This window comes from Haematobia irritans, chromosome 1 (assembly GCF_050003625.1).
Source record: "Haematobia irritans isolate KBUSLIRL chromosome 1, ASM5000362v1, whole genome shotgun sequence".
Classification (NCBI taxonomy): domain Eukaryota; kingdom Metazoa; phylum Arthropoda; class Insecta; order Diptera; family Muscidae; genus Haematobia; species Haematobia irritans.
This window is the reverse complement of record NC_134397.1, coordinates 237,000,243-237,022,419: the sequence shown is the minus strand read 5'-3', so window position 1 is coordinate 237,022,419 and position 22,177 is coordinate 237,000,243. Positions and strand designations below refer to the sequence as shown.

General features: G+C 34.3%; 1 protein-coding gene across 1 annotated transcript; it reads right to left on the bottom strand.

Moving 5' to 3' along the window:
* Positions 1–4,309: 4,309 nt before the first annotated feature.
* Positions 4,310–20,895, bottom strand: LOC142235040 (venom acid phosphatase Acph-1). Its single transcript, XM_075306293.1, has 5 exons — positions 20,344–20,895; positions 12,522–12,617; positions 12,191–12,433; positions 11,590–12,129; positions 4,310–4,615 (listed from the first exon to the last, which is right to left on the bottom strand). Exons 1-5 carry the CDS (start codon positions 20,491–20,493, stop codon positions 4,448–4,450), a joined length of 1,197 nt encoding a protein of 398 aa, XP_075162408.1. The 5' UTR covers positions 20,494–20,895; the 3' UTR covers positions 4,310–4,447.
* Between the last annotated feature and the right edge of the window lie 1,282 nt (positions 20,896–22,177).

Genomic DNA, 22,177 nt, shown 5'->3' with positions numbered 1-22,177 from the left:
TGATCTTGGTGGCCAACTTACCGGTCCATTTCTTGAGATGAATTGTTCTCCGAAGTTTTCCCTCAAAATGGCCATAGAATCGCGAGCTGTGTGGCATGTAGCGCCATCTTGTTGAAACCACATGTCAACCAAGTTCAGTTCTTCCATTTTTGGCAACAAAAAGTTTGTTAGCATCGAACGATAGCGATCGCCATTCACCGTAACGTTGCGTCCAACAGCATCTTTGAAAAAATACGGTCCAATGATTCCACCAGCGTACAAACCACACCAAACAGTGCATTTTTCGGGATGCATGGGCAGTTCTTGAACGGCTTCTGGTTGCTCTTCACTCCAAATGCGGCAATTTTGCTTATTTACGTAGCCATTCAACCAGAAATGAGCCTCATCGCTGAACAAAATTTGTCGATAAAAAAGCGGATTTTCTGCCAACTTTTCTAGGGCCCATTCACTGAAAATTCGACGTTGTGGCAGATCGTTCGTCTATTCATGATGAAATGTCAAAGCATACTGAGCATCTTTCTCTTTGACACCATGTCTGAAATCCCACGTGATCTGTCAAATACTAATGCATGAAAATCCTAACCTCAAAAGAATCACCCTTTATTTGTAATTCATTGTTGTGATGTTGTGCCATTTATACGTTTCACTTGGAGCTTGCATTTGTAGCTTTTATTTCCAAAGAATTTTCTTTAAAAGTGTTTTTGTTTTATTCACATTAGACTCGAAGAAAAATATTGAACAATTCATATTCAAAAAAATTATTTTTTACTTTTAATTAGTTAGTATTAATGAAAGTGTTCACTATATCTATGCAAAATCACATCTCTACACAAAATATCACCAACATTTTTCCAATTAAAATTTTAATTGAATATAAAAAAAAAAAATTCAATTAAATATTTAATTGGTTCAACAATTTTTTTCATTCAAATAAAAATTCAATCACAACAATTAAATGTATAAATTAATTTTTTAATTGGAACAAATTTTTTTTAATTGACTGTGGTGATTGATGCTATCATTTCTGCGATTGAAGACAATTCAATTAAAACCTAATTGGACCCTAATGAAGACAAAAAAATATTTTTTCTGCACTGAAAAAAATATTGTCGTGAGGTCAAAGATTTCATGTCTTTAAAATACGAATACAAATTTTGCTTAGCATAGAAGACGCATTTCTCTAAAATAAAGTTATTTTCCTTGTCCAAAAGTCGATAAACTTTTCAATGAAGTCGTATTGTCCTTATAATTAAGTGATTTCACATAAAAATGGGTATCTTAACATGAAAGAAAAAATTTATAGGCTAAGGTCAACTTGACTTTAATAATTCAGAAAAATTCTTTAAATTTAATGAAATTGTCTTTAAATTTGTTGTCTTTTTGCATCTTGACTACGAAGCAAAAAATCGTTCAAATATAGGACATGTTTTTCAAAACTTTATTTTAAAGAAGTTTTTTACGTCAAACATAGCATAATTTCTACTGGAAGTCGAGTCCTAATTTGGAAAATAAAGATGCCGTTAACTCGTTTTTAAAGGTCTTTGATAGCATATGAAGAAAAAAAGCTGAGAAAGCGAAAAATTAAAATTTGCTTCCTAGAAGCAAGTACACAAAACCTAAATTTAAAAGAGAATTGTGTCTTAAAAGTATCCTTACTTGTATTCTCCGCTTCTTTGGCTCGAAATCAATACCAAATTTTTTAAAGTAAAGACAAAATCTTTGGAACCGAGTATGCTTTTTTTCAATGTGTGTATAGTGAACAAATTTCAAAAACACTGTTTTTTCCTTCCCATTTTCTTGTATCTATATAATTTCTGTTTTCTAGAGGTGTGCACGTGACTCGTGATTTACGCGTGAATCACGTGAGTCGTGAACAAAATCTGAAGCAACTCTCGTGAATGTGCGTGAATGGGACTGAAACAAATATGTCGTGCGTGAGCGTACGTGATAAATAAAATCAGTTCGTGAATGTGTGTGAATAAAATTTCTGCAAAATCACGCTCACGAAAAAATCAAGATTTAATTCTTACTCATACTTAACTGAAATTAATTTAACAGGTTGGCTGATAAGTCCCCGGTCTAACAAAGAAAAACACATTTTTTGTCAAAATTCGTTTTTATTATTCAACATAGTTCCCTTCAAGAGCGATACAACGATTATAACGACCATCCAATTTTTTGATACCATTTTGGTAGTACTCCTTCGGTTTTGCCTCAAAATAGGCCTCAGTTTCGGCAATCACCTCTTCATTGCAGCCAAATTTTGTTCCCTTCGAGCATCCTTTTGAGGTCTGAGAACAAGAAAAAGTCGCTGGGGCCGGATCTGGAAAATACGGTGGGTGGGGAAGCAATTCGAAGCCCAATTGAATTTTTGCCATCGTTCTCAATGTCTTGTGGCACGGTGCGTTGTCTTCTTCTTCATATGGGGCCGTTTTGTAGCGATTTCGACCTTCAAACGCTCCAATAACGCCATATAATAGTCACTGTTGATGGTTTTACCCTTCTCAAGATAATCGATAAAAGTTATATGGAATATGCATCCCAAAAAACAGAGGCCATTATTTTTCCAGCGGACTTTTGAGTCTTTCCACGCTTCGGAGACGGTTCACCGGTCGCTGTCCACTCAGCCGACTGTCGATTGGACTCAGAAGTGTAGTGATGGAGCCATGTTTCATCCATAGTCACATATGGAAGGAAAAACTCGGGTGTATTACGAGTTAACAGCTGCAAACACCGCTCAGAATCATCAACACGTTGTCGTTTTTGGTCAAATGTGAGCTCGCGCGGCACCCATTTTGCACAGAGCTTCCGCATATCCAAATATTGATGAATGATACGACCAACACGTTCCTTTGATATCTTTAAGGCCTCTGCTATCTCGATCAACTTCATTTTACGGTCATTCAAAATCATTTTGTGGATTTTTTTGAGGTTTTATCGTCGGTAACCACCTCTTTCGGGCGTCCACTGCGTTCACCGTCCTCCGTGCTCATTTCACCACCCTTGAATTTTGCATACCAATCAATTATTGTTGATTTCGCTGGCACAGAGTCCCAAAACTCATTATCAAGCCAAGTTTTTGCTTCCACCGTATTTTTCCCTTCAGAAAACAGGATTTTATTAAAACACGAAATTCCTTTTTTTCCATTTTTTTCACAATAACAAAAGTTGCTTCACAAAAGACGCTCTATCTCACAAACTAATTGACTTACAGACGTCAAAATTTGACACGAATCATTTGAAGGTTGCTACTATATAAAAATAATATGTATTTAATACTAGCGACGCCATCTATGTGTCAGACCGGGGACTTATCAGCCTGTTATACCCACGTTTAGTTCGTAAAATTTTAGAGACATACTTAAAACAAGTAAGATTTCATTAAGATGTGAAAATTTTCAAGAAAAAAATTAAATATACCTACAAACAAATATTTTTTTCCATTAATAATAAGTTAAATTAAGCGATAGTTTAACTACGAATTCTGTTCTTGGTAAGGAAACAATGTTTTTTTCATGGTGGTGGGTATTTAGGATTCGGGCCGGCCGAACTTAAGTCCGTATATACTTGTTTTGTCTAACATAGACTCCATAGGACTAACTTACAATTTAGAAGGCAATGTACAATTTAGAAGGCCATCGTTCAGTGTAATAATATTCAGCCTGACCGATCTTACGGTTGAGTTCACATTTTAATTTATGAACTTAAAGGTTTAAACATGTACCGCGGGGGTACTATGGTACTTTCTATGGTTCTTTCTCAAATAGTGTCAAAAAGAAGTACACAGAAAAAATTTCTGTAGTTAAACTAACGCTACATTTAACTTGTTTTTATTGGAAAAAATTTATTTGCTTGTAGTTAAATTTTATTATTTTTATCGAAATTTTCCACAGCTTAATGAAATCTTACGTTTTTAAGTATGTCTCAAAAATTTTATGAACTAAACGTGAGTATAAAGTTCAATGACCGTACACATAAGTTCAATATGAACTAAAGCAAAAGAAGATTTTCGTCCGATTCTCAAAAATAGTAAGAATGAACTACGTATGGTTAAAATGGTCATGATTTGGCGCCAATGATTTTCTTCTTTACTTTTAGTTAATTTTTTCTTCTATGAGTTGATGTAATTTCGTGAACTGCAGTTAAAAAGTACAACAGGGCATTAAAATTTCCTGGTTTTAACAAAGCTTTGTCATTTTTAACGAGATCAACGGAGTTTATTTCCGTGTTAAAAGGAAAGAAATATTAAACAATAAATTGTTTAATTGATTACTGTAGGCCTACATTTTCTTTAAAATAAAGTTCAAACTTTAAGAAACAAAAAATATTTATTAAGTGGTTGCATATCACACATCAGTTCAAGTACGTACATTTATGAAAACATAATTACACTTAACAATAATACTCAACTATTTAACAACAAAAGAAAAACGAAATAATAAAATCTTTAGGTTTTGCAGTCCTCCGGTTTCGGGTTCTCACAGGTCTCATCGTAGTTATCCAAAAGTAAATGACTAATCGATGCTGTAAAGTGTGTCAATGAGCACGGAGCATCACAATTCGGAATTGTCAATTCTTTGGGAAATTTATCTTCACTGTTGTAGTAGTAAACGATCTGAAATTATAAGAAAACTTTTTGTAGAAACTAGTAGAAATGCAACAACATTCATATTTGACCAATCGATCAGAGTCTTTTATTTGAAATTGTGTGGAATCGAATGCAAACAAATGTGAAAACGTTGTACGGATAACCTTAAAAATGTCATGCTTTACGATAGAGCTGTCAGTTGGCAGCAATCCTCGTACACTTTATGTTGACGGAAATCAATATTTCGATGTGTTGTAAAAGGAATGACAAACTTATTATACCCCATACTATGGTGGTGGATATTGTCTGCTGATTAATCCGTTCCCAAAAGTCATACTCAAAATGCTAAACTTAATTTAGACTTATCAATGTCTTTGAAAAAATTTAATGAAGTACTAGAATCTTACTACTTTTAGTTTACGAGCTAGTCTGTAAGGATTTTGTATATCCATAGACTTAAATAAATAAATAAATACCCATAGTGGGGGGTTTTTTATACCCTACGCCACACTGTGAAACAGGGTATTATAGCCTTGTCCGTGTGTCCGTAAACACATTTTTGTGATCAAAGTCCAGGGGCCAAATCACCGCATTCGTCATCGAGTTCTGTTTCGTATAGAGAAACATTTCGATCGCATTAAATTTTTGGATCACCGCATTCGATCGTAATTTATTTTATCTACTACCTTTTTTTACATTGCTGTAAACATATGGTAATAGGAAATTGAAAGAGAGTAGAATTTCAAAATAATGTTTTGTTATCAAATTATGTTATTTCTGAGATATTTATATTGTTTTTGTGTGTTAAAATATATGTGTAAAAATATATTATGAATCCAAGTGTTTTTTTCTCGTTTTCGGATTCAGACGATAAGTACAAAGTGGCAATTATAAGGAAAAATATTCGTGACAAAAGCAGTCCTTTAGCATTGCCTGAAGTAGAGTAATAGTAAATTGTGTTTTTAACATCCATAGATTTAAAAGACGTTTTCATATGTCAAAAGAAGCTTTTAAATATGTTCTTGAAAAAATAGGTTTTTTTTGAAGCGGCTACTGAGCATTCCTTTCTTTGATCCGATTCCCTAAATGCAAGTAATATTATATTTTCTTAAATGTATTTTGCCAAAATGGAATAATAATTACATTTTCACCAACTTTTTTCTTTTTGTTTACCTTTTTTCTGCTCAAAAATCACTACATACTTCGTTTTCGATAGCATGCTACCTATCGTGCTCAACTTCGAGTAGAAACAATTCGATAACGACTGCGGTGATCCGCGTAAACTACATTACGAAGACGAAGTACTCGATTTCGACTGCGGTGATTTGGCCCCAGGTCGCAGTTTTAGTCCAATCGACTTCAAATTGGCACAAGTTTCTGTTTTGGGTCAGAATAGAACCCTACTGATTTTAGAAGAAATCGGTTCAGATTTAGATATAGCTCCCATATATATCTTTCGCCCGATATGCACTTATATGACCCTAGAAGCCCGAGATTTAACCTAATTAGCGTGAAATATTGCACTAAAGGGTGATACGGTCAAAATTTGGTCAATATAAACTTGACGTATTTCTTTCAATTTTGCATTTAAAAAACCTGAACACCCCTCATTTGAAGGTGTGTGTGTGTGTGTAGAATGTTGCTACTATTTTGATTTTGGAATTCACTCTTCAGTTGTCAACATGCCGTCCAAGCAAGAAGAGCAGCGTATCAAAATTTTGCTCGCGCATCGCGAAAATCCGAGCTACTCGCACGCAAAGCTGGCAAAATCGCTAAAAGTTGCCAAATCAACCGTTACAAATGTAATTAAAGTGTTTGGGGAACGTTTGTCGACAGCCAGGAAGTCTGGATCGGCTGGAAATCGAAAACCGGAAGCCGCTGAGACGACAAAGAGAGTTGCCGGTAGTTTCAAGCGAAACCCAAACCTCTCTCTCCGAGATGCCGCAAATAAGCTGGGTGTATCGTCTACAACCGTGCATCGAGCCAAAGAACGAGCCGGACTATCGACTTACAAGAAGGTAATGACTCCAAATCGCGATGATAAACAAAATACGACGGCCAAAGCGCGATCCCCGACGATGCTGACGAAGTTTGACTGCGTGGTAATGGACGACGAAACCTACGTCAAAGCCGACTACACAGAAAAAAATTTCACGAAAAATTTTCCAATTAAAATTTTAATTGAGTTTTAAAAAATATTCAATTAAAAATTTAATTGATTCAACAAATTTTTTAATTGAAACAAAAATCAATCACAAAAATTAATAGTATCAATTAATTTTTTAATTGGATCAATTAATTTTTTAATTGGTCTTCAATTAATTTTTTAATTGATACTATCATTTCTGTGATTGAAGACATTTCAATTAAAAAATTAATTGGATCAATTAATTTCGTGATTGAACCAGAAAAAAAATTTTTTCTGTGTACAAGCAGCTTCCGGGACAGGAGTTTTATACGGCAAAAGGAAGGGGAAAGGTAACAGATATTTTCAAGCACATAAAACGGTCAAAGTTCGCAAAGAAATATCTGGTTTGGCAAGCCATCTGTACCTGTGGCTTGAAAAGCAGCATTTTCATAGCTTCCGGGACTGTCAACCAAGAAATTTACGTGAAAGAGTGTTTGAATAAACGTCTGCTGCCTTTCCTGAAGAAACACGGTTGTTCCGTACTGTTTTGGCCGGATTTGGCATCTTGCCATTACGGTAAAAAGGCCATGGAGTGGTACGCCGCCAACAACGTGCAGGTGGTTCCCAAGGACAAGAACCCTCCCAACACGCCAGAGCTTCGCCCAATTGAGAAATACTGGGCTATTGTCAAGCGGAACCTAAAGAAGACCAAAAAAACTGCTAAGGACGAGCAGCAGTTTAAGGCAAACTGGCTTTCTGCGGCGAAGAAGGTGGACAAGGTGGCTGTACAAAATCTGATGGCAGGTGTTAAGCGTGAGGCCCGGCAATTCGGATTTGGAAAAGCGAAAGCCTGACTGAATATTTTTCCTGAATTTTATACAAATTGAACTTGAACAAGTATATACAGCAGTAAGTTCGGCCGGGCCGAATCTTAAATACCCACCACCATGAACCAAATATTAGAGTTTCCTTTGAAATTTCAGGAGGGCTTGAGGACTTGAGGACACTACCCGATTTCACCTATGAGGACTATATCAGATTCTGGATTTATAAGAACCATTTTTGTTTGAGGTTTAGAGGAATCATTAACATCTCTTGTAAGTGTGCAAGAAAATTATAAAATAACGTCTTGATTTGAAATCTTAAATCTGTAGAAGTAAAATCTGGAAATTTGACATTGAGTTTCAAGCAATTTTCATGATCAGTGCGCCTTCTACACCCTCAAGAAGTGAAGTCGGTCTATATGGAGGCATTACCAAATGGACCGATAAAAACTTAATCCGATACACGTTTTTGTGAGCCTAAAATACCAGAATATTTACAATTTCAGGCATATCAGATAAAAACTACGGTTTCTAGAAACCCAAGGAGTTAAATCGGGAGATCGTTCTTATGGGGCTATACTAAAATATGGACCGATACTCACCATTTTCGGCACACCTCTTTGTGACCCGAAAATACCTCTAGATTTCCAATTTCAGGCAAATAGGATAAAAACTTCGGATTCTAGAAGCACAAGAAGTAAAATTGGGAAATGGGGGCTATACCAAAATATGGACCGATACTCACAATTTTTGGCACACGTATTTGTGGTCCTACAATACCTCTAGATTTCCAATTTCAGGTAAATTGAATAAAAACTGCGGTTTCTATAAGCCCAAGAAGTAAAATCGGGAGATCGGTCTATATGGGGGCTATACCAAAATATGGACCGATACTCACAATTTTTGGCACACACATTTGTGGTCCTACAATACCTCTAGATTTCCAATTTCAGATAAATTGAATAAAAACTGCGGTTTCTAAAAGCCCAAGAAGTAAAATCGGGAGATCGGTCTATATGGAGGCTATACCAAAATATGGACCGATACTCACAATTTTTGGCACACGTATTTGTGGTCCTACAATACCTCTAGATTTCCAATTTCAGGTAAATTGAATAAAAACTGTGTTTTCTATAAGCCCAAGAAGTAAAATCGGGAGATCGGTCTATATGGGGGATATACCAAAATATGGACCGATACTCACAATTTTTGGCACAAGTATTTGTGGTCCTACAATACCTCTAGATTTCTAATTTCAGGTAAATTGAATAAAAACTGCGGTTTCTATAAGCCCAAGAATAAAATCGGGAGATCGGTCTATATGGGGGCTATACCAAAACGTGGACCGATACTCACCATTTTTGGCACACCTCTTTATGGTCATAAAATACCTCCAGATGTCAAATTTGAGGCAAATTGGATAAAAACTACGATTTCTATAAGCCCAAGACCCCAAATCGGGAGGTCGGTTTATATGGGGACTATATCAAAACCTGGACCGATATAGCCCATCTTCGAACTTGACCTGCCTGCAGATAAAAGACGAGCTTGTGCCAAATTTCAGCACGATTGCTTCATTATTGAAGACTGTAGCGTGATTACAACAGACAGACAGACAGACAGACAGACAGACGGACAGACGGACATCGTTATATCGTCTTAGAATTTCTCCCTGATCAAGAATATATATACTTTATATAGTCGGAAATCGATATTTCGATGTGTTACAAACGGAATGACAAACTTATTATACCCCCGTCACCATTCTATGGTGGTGGGTATAAAAAGAAATTTAATTTGATTTTTTAAATAAACGATTTCACCGATTTACACGCGTTTTCCCTTGACCAAATTTTGACCGTATCACCCGTTAGGTGTACAATTAATAGTTTGGTCAAGTGTGCTAAATTTTATTGAAATCGGTTCAGATTTAGATATAGCTCCCATATATATCTTTCGCCCGATTTTCACTAATATGACAACAGAGGCAAAAGTTGTACTCTAATTTACGTGAAATTTTGCACAGTCAGAAGAATTAATTTTCTTACTATTCTTGCCAATTATGGTTGAAATAGGTTCAGATTTAGATATAGCTCCCATATATATTTCACGCGATTTTCCATCATACGACCACAGAGGTCAAAATTTCACATTTCACAGGGAGTACAATTAACATGTCCGTCTGTCCGTCTGTCTGTCTGTTGTAATCACGCTACAGCCTTCAATAATGGCGCTATCGCCCTAAAATTTGGCACAGATTCGTCTTTTGTTTGCAGGCAGGTCACGTTCGAAGATGGGCTATATCCGTCCAAGTTTTGATATAGTCCCCATATAAACCGACCTCCCGATTTGGTGTCTTTGGCTTATAGAAACTGTAGTTTTTATCCAATTTGCTTGAAATTGGAAATCTAGAGGTATTTTAGGACCATCAAAAAGTGTACCGAAAATGGTGCCTATCGGTTCATGTTTTGGTATAGCCCCCATATGGACCGATTTCCCGGTTTTGCTTCTTGGCCGTCTAGAAAGTGTATTCTAGTGTATGTCTATCCGATTTGCCTGAAATTGGAAATCTTGAGGTATTCTAGGACCATAAAGAGGTGTGCCGAAAATGGAATGTATCGGTCCTTGTTTTGATATAGCACCCATATAGACCGATCTTCCGATTTTATTTTTACCCAATTTGCCTGAAATTGGAAATCTAGAGGTATTCTAGGAAAATAAAGAAATATGCCGAAAATGGTGATTATCAGACCATGTTTCGATATAGCCTCCATAACATATAGAACGATCTCCAGATTTACTTCTTGGGCTTCTAGAATCCGTACTTTTTATCCAATTTGCTTGAAATTGGACATCTAGGGATATTCTAGGACCATAAAGAGGTGTGCCGAATATATTGAATATTGGTACAGTTTTTGATATAGCCCCCTTATAAACCGGCCCACCGATTTGGGGTCTAGATTCTAGTACTACAATTAAATGTGCTGAATACTGTGTGTATCCTTCCATGTTTTGGTATAGCCCCATAACACCGAACCGGGAGTTCGGTGTAATGGTAATTTAACTCTTAGGGTTTCTAGAAATTTTAGTTTTTATCCGATTTGGTACAAATTGAAAATATACTGGCATTTTAGACCTATAACAAAGTGTATATTAATTTGATTTATCGGTCCATTTGGTAACGCCTCCATATAGACCCATTTCACTTATTGAGGGTATAGAAGGCGCACTGATCTGCTTGGAACAATATCTGTCATCAAACCCCTCCCCTGAAATTTGCAAATGAAACTGTTATATTTGATTCATGGTGGTGGGTATTTAAGATTCGGCCCGGACGAACTTACTACTGTATATACTTGTTTTTACAAACATTGTGCTTCACCTCAGGCCATAGGCCGATTTAAATTTTAACCCAAGAAATTTTGTATAAGTCTAAAAATTTTTGGGAATAAAAACCTTTATATATAACCCAGAAAATTGGAAGGATTTGATATGGTATCGAAAATATGGATCCACAATGTGGTGCAAGGTATAATATAGTCGGTCCCGCCCGACTTTAGACTTTTTTGTTTGGTAATTTGCATAACTCTCACCTATTTACCGCTAGGATATTGAAACCTTAGTCACCACAGTTGGGAGTCACCGTGGTGCATTGGTTTGCATGCCTGGCTTGCATACAAAGGTTTAGGGGTTCTATCCCTATAAGTTCAAAATCTATTTTGTAAAGGGAAGAACTCGTATACCACTTAGTCAAAATGGACAATCTTTATTAAGAAGCAATAAAAAGGTGGACTAAAAGAGGATTGAGGAGCGCCATTTTCGAAAAAAATATTACAAATTCGGATTGCAGTCCATTGCGACAGCAGTTTTCCTTCCATAGGATATTTTCGTCAGGAAAAAATTTTGGAAACTGATTTGGAAACACAAATTTCAATCGAAGGCAATGGGACATGAATTTTGGTCGTATGCATAGATAACAATACGTGTCAGATACTATGTAGAACACTTGACCTATTCAGACTCTTATAAGACTCTTTACTTCAACTCACCTTAACTTCAAAATCATCTTTGAACAACGAACTGTGATGTAACTCAAATGCCAAAGCTGAAGCATATTCGGGTAATTTTGCTGTCTGATCCAGAATATTCAAGGAATTCATCACATTAACTAATGTGACATCATGACCAGCATAGAGGAATATTTTGCGATCTGGATTAAGATTTCGTTTACGTTTATTTATCATTTTTGAATGGATTTCCGTTAGAAAGGCTCCGCCTTTGACTTTTTTCATGAGATTCGTTTCGGTGAATAGAGTATAGCTACGTTCGGCCAATGGTTCCAAACGATCCGGATATATATTTTCAGTCCAATCGGGTAATGTAAGACCGGCTTCACTTTCAATTTTCAATATCGTATACAAGAGTTCAACATCCAAAACGTTTGTGATATTTTTCCCAGTGTGTTTTGTTAATAAACGATAAAGGTTATAGTTATCGTCATTGATTTTCTTCAAATCTGGTGGTGGCGACTTATATAATTTCTCCAGGATTGTATCGTATTTGAGGCAGGGTTTCTTTTGGGCTAGTAACTAAAATTGTACGAAAATTAATTAAAATTCAGCAAAAAACTTTGAAATTTTGTTTTTGTACCGTATCTTCATTCCTTGGTATCGAATTTACCGCCACTGTCTGCCATTCTATGGGCAAAGGATTATTATGTTCCAATGGTGGCATAAATCCAGCCAATAAACTATTCGCACTCATTAGGCATCTTTCTGCTGAGGAACTTAAAACCGAAACCTGTTGTTGTGTATAAAGTCCATTTGGAGGCAATAGGCGATAATACCGCATTCGTAGATTCTTACCCAAGTTATAGGATTGTAAACTTCCTTTCTGAAACAAAAGGTCGACTCTTTAATATTTACTTGGAGTAGATTTTTTTTTCGAAAATTAAAATACAAAGAGGCTTCATTCTACCTACTTGTGTTAATGCTCCAAATCCACCTTGCCAATCATGGGTAGCATGAGGATCATTAGGATATAGGGCACTGGGATTTTTCTCGCCATGTCTGAAGAGCTATAAAGAAAACCAAAAAAGATGAAATGCATTACAAAAATATATCAGAAAGTTGTCGGCTTAATGGGTGCCGCGAAGTGAAGCTGTTTAAGCGCTGATAGAGTTTCTACTTCGTTTAATGGTAATCCCCAAAACATGTATTCGTTGGTATATATAACGGAAGCCAAGTCCGAGTAGTACCTTCAGCCAGAGGTAGAATATGATCACCTCCTGGAACAAAATGTTATTTCTGGACGGTGAATATGTAACATGTTTGTCGCAACCACTTTATTTTCTCGGACATTATATATCTGGTTTCAACAAACATTTTATGTTTGGCGAGAAAACAAAATTTTTGCAGCAAAAATGTTCCATGTTCCCCATCCGGAAATAACATTTTGCCCTAGGAAGTGTTCATATTCCTTTTCTGCGTGTTACGTACTCCCAAGAAGTCTAAAAGATGATGGTGACCGTTTTCCAGTTGTCATCCAAATCGACTAGCTAGATAACGATAAGCTCCACCGTATACTGTATTATTGGACTCTGGTTCAATAGTGATCATCATGGTTTCAGTATCGACCAAAAGTTTTTCAGCGGCGGATTATCCCCTCTCATGAATGCTGGTGACATTTCAGCATTGAGCTAAACCTAGCACTCATTGATAAGGGAGAAGATGGTTACTTGTTTCACAATGAACTAAATAGTCTACGGGAGCCGAAAATAACGGGCTACCACTATATCTAACCTAATCCATTAAACCGATTAAAATACTACTTGGAGAATAAACCGTCCCACCCATTCAAATTTTGCAGAATTATTTCTAAAGATATCATGATTTTTTGTTTTGTTTGAAACTTAAGCTTTGTATGAGTTCATGGGCAGAGAATGAAGCCGTCGAGTTGCGCCACCGATTTTAGCCGACTCCGACCAGTTTTTGCCAGTCGAAGCCGCGCCGAATATGTCGACTCATCTCGACCCAAAATTAGCCGAATAATTAACTTATTCAGAAAAATGTACTAATTGTTGGTGTATTTTTGTCAAAATGTTTAAGTTTCCGCCCAAAGTCCATCAGTACCAAGTAGCTATAATAATTTTGCTAAAATTTAACTCAGAAAATTTGAATGAAATGTATATGTTATGTGACAGAGAATGAAGCCGCCGAGTTGCGCCCCTGATTTCAGTCACCGCCGACCAATTTTTGCCAGTCGACGCCGCCCCTGAATATGTCGACTCATCTCGACTCAAATTTAGCCGCCAATTAATCAAAAATATAAATTTAAATGAGAAAAATGTAATTATAATTGCTCTATTTTTACGAACATTTTGAAAACTTTGAATTTAGCTTAGAAAATTTTAACGAAATGTAAATTTGATTGTAAGATTGGTTGTACAACTAATCTCATTACCATTCGAATAACTTCAAATTGACTTTATAATGGATAATTGTCCGCAGCCGAATGGAGAAATTTATATCAGCTTAGCCGTCAAGCCGCCGCCATTTTTGAGGCGTACAATTTAAAGTGAATTTCATAAAACTTTGTATTAGATATGAGTATATACATTTATACCATAAGTTCTATTTAAGTAGCTGATGCAGATAAACGTAAAGTGTTGCATATGTATATTTATCTTTTAAGTTATAGAGTTAGGCCTATTGCTCTATATATGTAATAAGAAAATGAAATGAAAATAAATGGTTACAATGAAAAAAAAAAAAAAAAAAAGCCGCCGCCAACAAAAATGGGTCGGCTTCATTTTCTGATATGTGATTGTAAGATTGGTTGTACAACTAATCTCATTACCATTCGGATAACTTCAAATTTATTTTATAATGGATAATTGCCCGCCACCGAATAGACAAATTTATATCGGCTAGCCTTTAAGCCGCCGCCGTCGGAGGCAAACAATTAGTGTTAGCCTTCATTCTCTGTTCATGGGCAAAGCGATTTGGAATCACTGTACGTACCTTTGCGGAAGAAAAAAAATCTTCCACTACGACAACACATCAGGGATGATAAATTTGGTACAAAAATTGCATAGAAAATGTACTTGTTTAAGTAAAAAGGTTCTTTCAACAAAAATATATTGAATTTTCATATTAATATGGAAAAAGCTTCACGAATAAAATAGGGATAGGCCTTTGAACATATAAATTTGTTCTAAATATAGATCAAAACCAATTACGAAATAAATTAGCAAATCAATATGCATTAGGAAGATAATTCTGCTACCAATTCGAAATGGACAATTTCATCTCTCCTAAAACACTTAATAATTGTTTGAAAAAAATTGATTGCCAGATTTGTTGTACAATTAATCTTACAGCGATTAACTTACCATTAATTTTATCTCTTAATGGCCCGAATGACAAATTTGTATTGGCTCGTCGCCCATAAAAATACGACGTCGGCTTAATTCTATGATTGGGAGATATATCTACGACTATATGATAAGCAGAATTGCATTTCCATGTTGAAGAAACTTGAATTTTATATAGTAAAAAACTATATATAAAGTAAAAACACTGAGAGCGTAAAAAAGTACCAAATAATTTGAGGGTGTATGGACGTACTGTTGTAGTTCAAACTGTACCAAAAATAGTACAAAAGTTGTCATCCCTGTAACACATAGACTTACTTATATATTTTAACAAACTTAAGAATGTTGGAGATCCCAATAAACATTTTCTTAGTGTAGTTTAATCGTATGCACATTTTATAAATTTCCGAATATTCTTTGTTTGCGATGCAATTATTATTTATCGCGACATTGTCAATTTGTCTCGACTACCACAATTTAAAACGTATGCAGAGATAGAGAGGGAAAGAGCTATGAGAGCCCATACGTGAATCTAAAAAATAGTGTAATGCTCTTATCAAATTCTCATATAAAAAATATAAATTAAAAAAAAATACGATATCTTTTTAAGATTGAGAAAATGCGTGAATGTAAAATTAAATTCATACAAATATTGGCATTTGTTTGGATGCATCTGGGAGAACCGCTCTGTTGCATCAGTAAACAAGAAAATCAACATCACTGGTATCAATATACATATATAGGGATTTGTTGCTTTGCAGTGGTTTACCAATTCTCATATTTATTTAAAACAAAAATCCTACAGTGACTCAATGCAGAAAAACCAAACTGTACACCCTCAAAAAAATCGCTTCTGTAACATATACCCCAAACACATTTTGCTTCAAACATATATATTTTCTGGATTGGTCCAAACAAAATATAGTTTGTATTGTACAAACATATAATGTTTCACCTTAAGGCATACACTGGTAGAAAAAAATTTTAATGAAATTTTCTTTGTGTGGATATATTTTTAAGGCGCCAATTGGTTACTTCCATTATTTTACTTGCAGCATACTCTCTAGGTCTCTCTTTCCAAACACATATATGTTTATAGGCGATTTCTAAATAAATATATGTTTGCATGTAAGCATATTATATTTACAAACATTTTATGTCGATTTTCTTTGTGTGGATATATTTTTAAGGCGCCAATTGGTTACTTCCATTATTTTACTTGCAGCATACTCTCTAGGTCTCTCTTTCCAAACACATATATGTTTATAAGCGATTTCTAAATAAATATATGTTTGCATGTAAGCATATTATATTTACAAACATTTTATGTCCCAAACATAATATGTTTTAACATATTAACTTAAAAATATTGTGTTAAAAAATTTGAGTTCGAAACATATAATTTTTATACCCAAACATATGAATATACATACATACATCTTAAAAACAAGTAAGGAAAGTCTAAAGTCGGGCGGGGCCGACTATATTATACCCTGCACCACTTTGTAGATCTAAATTTTCGATACCATATCACATCCGTCAAATGTGTTAGGGGCTATATATAAAGGTTTGTCCCAAATACATACATTTAAATACCACTCGATCTGGAAGAATTTTATAGACTTCTACAAAATCTATAGACTCAAAATTTAAATCGGCTAATGCACTAGGGTGGAACACAATGTTAGTAAAAAAATATGGGAAACGTTTAAATTTGAAGCAATTTTAAGGAAACTTCGAAAAAGTTTATTTATGATTTATCGCTCGATATATATGTATTAGAAGTTTAGGAAAATTAGAGTCAGTTTTACAACTTTTCAATTAAGCAGTGGCGATTTTACAAGGAAAATGTTGGTATTTTCACCATTTTTGTTGAAATCAGAAAAACATATATATGGGAGCTATATCTAAATCTGAACCGATTTCAACCAAATTTGGCACGCATAGCAAAAATGCTAATTCTACTCCCTGTGCAAAATTTCAACTAAATCAGACTTAAAAATTGGCATCTGTGGTCATATGAGTGCAAATCGGGCGAAAGCTATATATGGGAGCTGTATCTAAATCTGAACCGATTTCAACCAAATTTGGCACGCATAGCTACAATACTAATTCTACTCCCTGTGCAAAATTTCAACTAAATCGGAGCAAAAAATTGGCCTCCGAACGAAACAAGCTATCGACTTGAAACTTGGCACAAGTAGTTGTTATTGATGTAGGTCGGATGGTATTGCAAATGGGCCATATCGGTCCACTTTTACGTATAGCCCCCATATAAACGGACTCCCAAATTTGGCTAGCGGGGACTCTAAGAGAGGCAAATTTCATCCGATTCAGCTGAACTTTGGTACATGGTGTATGTATAGGGTCTGTAACAACTATGCAACAATTGGTCCACATCGGTCAATAATTATATATAGCCCCCATATAAACCGATCCCCAGATTTGGCTTGCGGAGCCTCTAAGAGTAGCAAATTTCATCCTATCCGGCTGAAATTTGGTACATAGCGTTAATATATGGCCTCAAACGCCCATGCAAAAATTGGTCGAAATCGGTCCATAATTATATATAGCCCCCATATAAACCGATCACCAGATTTGACCTCCGGTGCCTTTTGGAGAAGCAAAATTCATCCGATCTGAAATTTGGTACGTGGTGGTAGTATATGATATTTAACAGCCATGCCAAAAGTGGTCCATATCATTCCATAATCATATATAGCCTCCATATAAACCAATCCCGAGATTTGGTTTTGGAGACTCTTGGAGGAGCAAATTTCATCCGAGTCAGTTGAAATTTGGTACATTGTGCTAGTATATGGCCGTTAACAACCATGCCTAACTAGGTCCATATCGGTCTATAGTTACGTATGGACTAACTCACAATTTAGAAAACGATGTTAAGGAGTTTTAATATACCACAACCCAAGTAATTCGATTGTGAATGACAGTCTTTCGTAGATGTTTCTATGCAATCCATGGTGGAGGGTACATAAGATTCGGCCTGGCCGAACTTACGGCTGTATATACTTGCTTATGTTAGCTTGCTATCAATGCAGGCTGGTTAAATGTCCAAATTGTTAATACTACAAATTATTACAATTTACACTGAAAAAACAGTGAACCCACCAGGAAGAAAAATTTTGGTTAATTTTAGAAAATTTTAACTCAACAGTATCACAAACGCAGACATCACGCCGATATCACAAAAATATGTAAGTATTTTTCAACAAATTTAAAAAATTTATTAGACATAATAATTTTTTTCAATTATTAAAGAAAATTTTGTAGTTTGAAGAAAAAAATTGTAGTTCAAAATTGCAAGAATGTCTTTAATGCCATACGAAGTTCATGATGGGCGCATTTGTAGTAAAATATACAAATTTATGGCCTGTTCCTGTATATCGAAAGAAAGCTTTCTTTCGTATTCCAAACGAAAGAAATTTGATTTTTGTTCTTCTATTTCGAAAGGCAAGTCACTTCATATTTTTTTGTCGAGCAATAAACGAACATATACAATAAGTTTCAAGAAAAAAGTAAAAACATTGTTAACATTTGAATGAATTCTCAGGCCAAAAATTTGAAAATACTCATTTTTGATATTCAATGTATTCTCATACAACCGAAACGAACTTTCAAAAATATAAAAACTCAAATTCATTCGAATTCGAGTGACTTTCGAATGGGTTTTCGTTCGATATACAGGAACAGGGCATTAAACTGTCAACCAAAGATACTAAATCCTCAATATAAGTCTTAATCTATATTTAAATCGTTTTTATCTTAAATGTAAAGACTCAATATTTCAGTTAATTTAAGGGTGATTTCTTTAAATCAAAAATGTCTTTATTTACTTTAAGGAAAATATGTCTTAGTTCAAGGCAGTGTTGCCAGGTGATTTTTGATTCTTCCCCCCAAATCTTAAGACAAAAATCCCTAAATTTGTCTAAGCTTTTTTTCAAAAACCCCCAAAAAATTTCAGGATATAAAAGTACACAAAGTGGTCCCAAAATTACGTGAAAAAAATCCTGTAGTGATACACTTTAAAAATTAAATTTAACACAAATATATATCCTGAAAGAAGAGTTCTTTCCTGAGAAACGACATTTTAGAAAAACTAAGTTTTCTTTTGATGCTAAATTTTTTTTTCGTTTGAAGTAAATAAAAAATAAAATTTGATATTTAAGAAAATACTTTAAAACAAAAGACATTTTCGTTTGTTTAAAATTTCATGTCTGAGGAAATTATTTTTTCTATGGATGTAATAATACAATATGTATATCAATTTAAAAAGTGGGCTTACTCTTAAAAAGCTTTCAGCTGCTAAGTTAAAATACGATTGTTTTTAATTTTGTCAAATATTAAAAATGCCCTTTCAACAGAAGAGTTTAAAAAAGATAACGAAAATAATGCTATTGGATACTTGTTTGTATTTAGGATCTTCTGGTTGACTTTCCGCATCTTTTTTCTCATAATTCATGCTAGAATTGTTCAGAATTTGCTTGAGAATTGCTCCACTTTATAAGGTCTGAAATAATTTTTTACCCCCAAAAATCCCCCCAAATAAATTTTACCCCTAAAAATCCCCCTAAACGTGAAAAAACCCCCTAACTTTGGGGGGGAAACCTCTAACCTGGCAACACTGGTTCAAAGGCATACAGTTTCACCGGAGTGACGCAAATTTCCAAAATTTGTGTCCTATATTTAATAATTTTTTTTAGTAAATATTATAAACTTTATTTTAATTAGAATGTCAATATTTTAAAGAAATTTGTCCTTAGTACTATGTAAATTGCACATGCTAAAACTTAGTTTGTGTAATCTTTAATATCACATAAATATTTTTTCAGTACATCTTTATTATTTTCCTTTATTCTCCCTCATTATATTTAAATTTTACGAAAATTTTCCCAATTAAAGTCTTAATTGAGTTTTAAAAAATATTCAGTTAAAAATTTAATTGATTTAACAAATTTTTAAATTGAAATAAAAATCAATCACAAAAATTAATAGTATCAATTATTTTTTTATTTTGCTTTCAATTAATTTTTTCAATTGATACTATCATTTCTGTGATTGAAGACATTTCAATTAAAAATTAGTTGGATCAATTAATTTCGTTATTGAAGACAAAAAATATTTGTTGTGTGTAACCGGCTGCGATGTGGAATTTTCAGAGGACACTATTACATTTGATTCATGGTGGTGGGTATTTAGAATACAGCCCGTCCAGCTTACGACTGCACATACTTCTTTTTTATAATGATCTTCGATGTGACCACATCCGACATGTTTTCTACGTAATTGTTGAATCATATTACCCACTCTAATGTTTTTTTATTTTGATTTAACCTAGTGACATTTTCACATAAATAGCATTGCACTTTGAGCCACAGTACGAGTCAATGTACCTGTACAGCCTACTTACAATCGATATCATTCGCAAATTGCGTAGTCCTCGTTCATCATTATTATCGCCGAAGACGAAATAGGCCATCATTACAGTACATAATGCACCTCCTAAAATGATCACCGATATTTTGGTGCCACGCCTCGATTTACAATCGATTTGTACCATTTTTGTTAATTATTGTACACTCTTTTTTTTTTAATTAAATAATAATTTATATTCTTTAAGCCTGCTTTGCTTAAAGCATTAAAGCAGCAACACTTTTCACAATTTTTTCATTTCATTGAATAATCTCACGTTCACATTTAAATCCATGAATTCATAATTTGCATTGTTTATTAATATTATGCTGTGGTTGTTGTTATTATTTTTGTTAGTTTCTTGTTTTATTTCTAAAAATAATATTTTTTTAGTTTTTATAAGGCGAATCGTCGTTTTTTGTTCAATGAAATCCGAAAAATTTCATTAAATACACGTCGTGCGATGGCGGCAATCGCAACGTACTGACAAGTACTGACTCTGAGTACTTGTCTTCGACCGACCATCCAATTCAATATGGTTGACGCCTCTGTTGCAAACTGATGAAATGTGTGAGCGCTAAGTGTGTGCTGCTGAGCTAATGAAATGAGAGCGAGAATAAATGGCCCAGACAAAAGTTCAAATGCGTTTTTTGCATATTAACGAGTAGTTTTGTTTTTGCTTCTGATGGCATTGTTGTTGTTATCGTTATGTTTATTTACTATTGTTTATTTTTTAGTTTCGTTTTGTTTAGAGCACAGATATTTGAGAGAAAACAAATCTCGTGTATATGTATGTATCTGTGAAATAAGTGCTGTTGAAAACATGTAATGCCCTACATTAGGGTACGGTATTAGGTCTGGACGATTTTTAAACATTTGTTTTTAAAAACTTTGTTTCAGATTTTTGTGATAAATGTGGACAGGTTGTGAAAAAATTTCAATAAATACTAGTTAAATTTGTTTTTTATTTTCAGGCTAATTTTATCTTCCCTACAAAAAAAAATCACCAAAATATTTTCAATTAGAAAGTTGATTGAAGTTGAAAATTTGTTCAATTAATAAATTAATTGATATAATTAACGTTTTAATCAATGATTGAACATTTTTAAATTTTTGATTAAAAAAATGTATTGATCTGGACGATACAATTAACTTTTTCATCAATCAATCAGTCAGTTAAAAACAGTGATGGATTTTTTTTTTATTTTTTATTAAAAATTTATTTCAAACAATCAATTTTTTAATCAAACTAAAAACTCTTAAATCAATTAAGAAAGTAATTGAAAATAGTTAGGTTTTTATTTGCAATCAACATCAATTAAATTTTTAATTGAATCAATAAAAAAAATAATTGAAATTCGCTAATGAAATCAATGCATTTTTAATCAAGCACTTTTGTATGCCGAATTAAAACTGTGATTGAAGACGTTTCAAAAATAATATGTTCTAACATATTAATATATATGTCCCAAACATGTTATGCTAGTTTATGAACATTATATGCTTGCACTTAAAAATATTGTGTTAAAAAATTTGAGTTCCAAACATATAATGTTTACACCCAAACATATGAAAAACAGTCTTTTTCGTCCGTGTATAGAGAGACGGACCATATGGCTACGGATCATGTTTACCATCACAAGCCGAGGAGTGGGAAGACAGGAGGATACCCTTCGGAACCATGAACATGTATACGGACGTATCAAAGATGGAGAAAGGAACGGGCAGCGGAATCTATTGTAGTGAACTGGGAATAAGGGAGTCTTACACGCTGGATAGTGATTGCAGTATTTTTCAGGCTGAGATATCTGCGATCACAAAAGCTGCTCAGT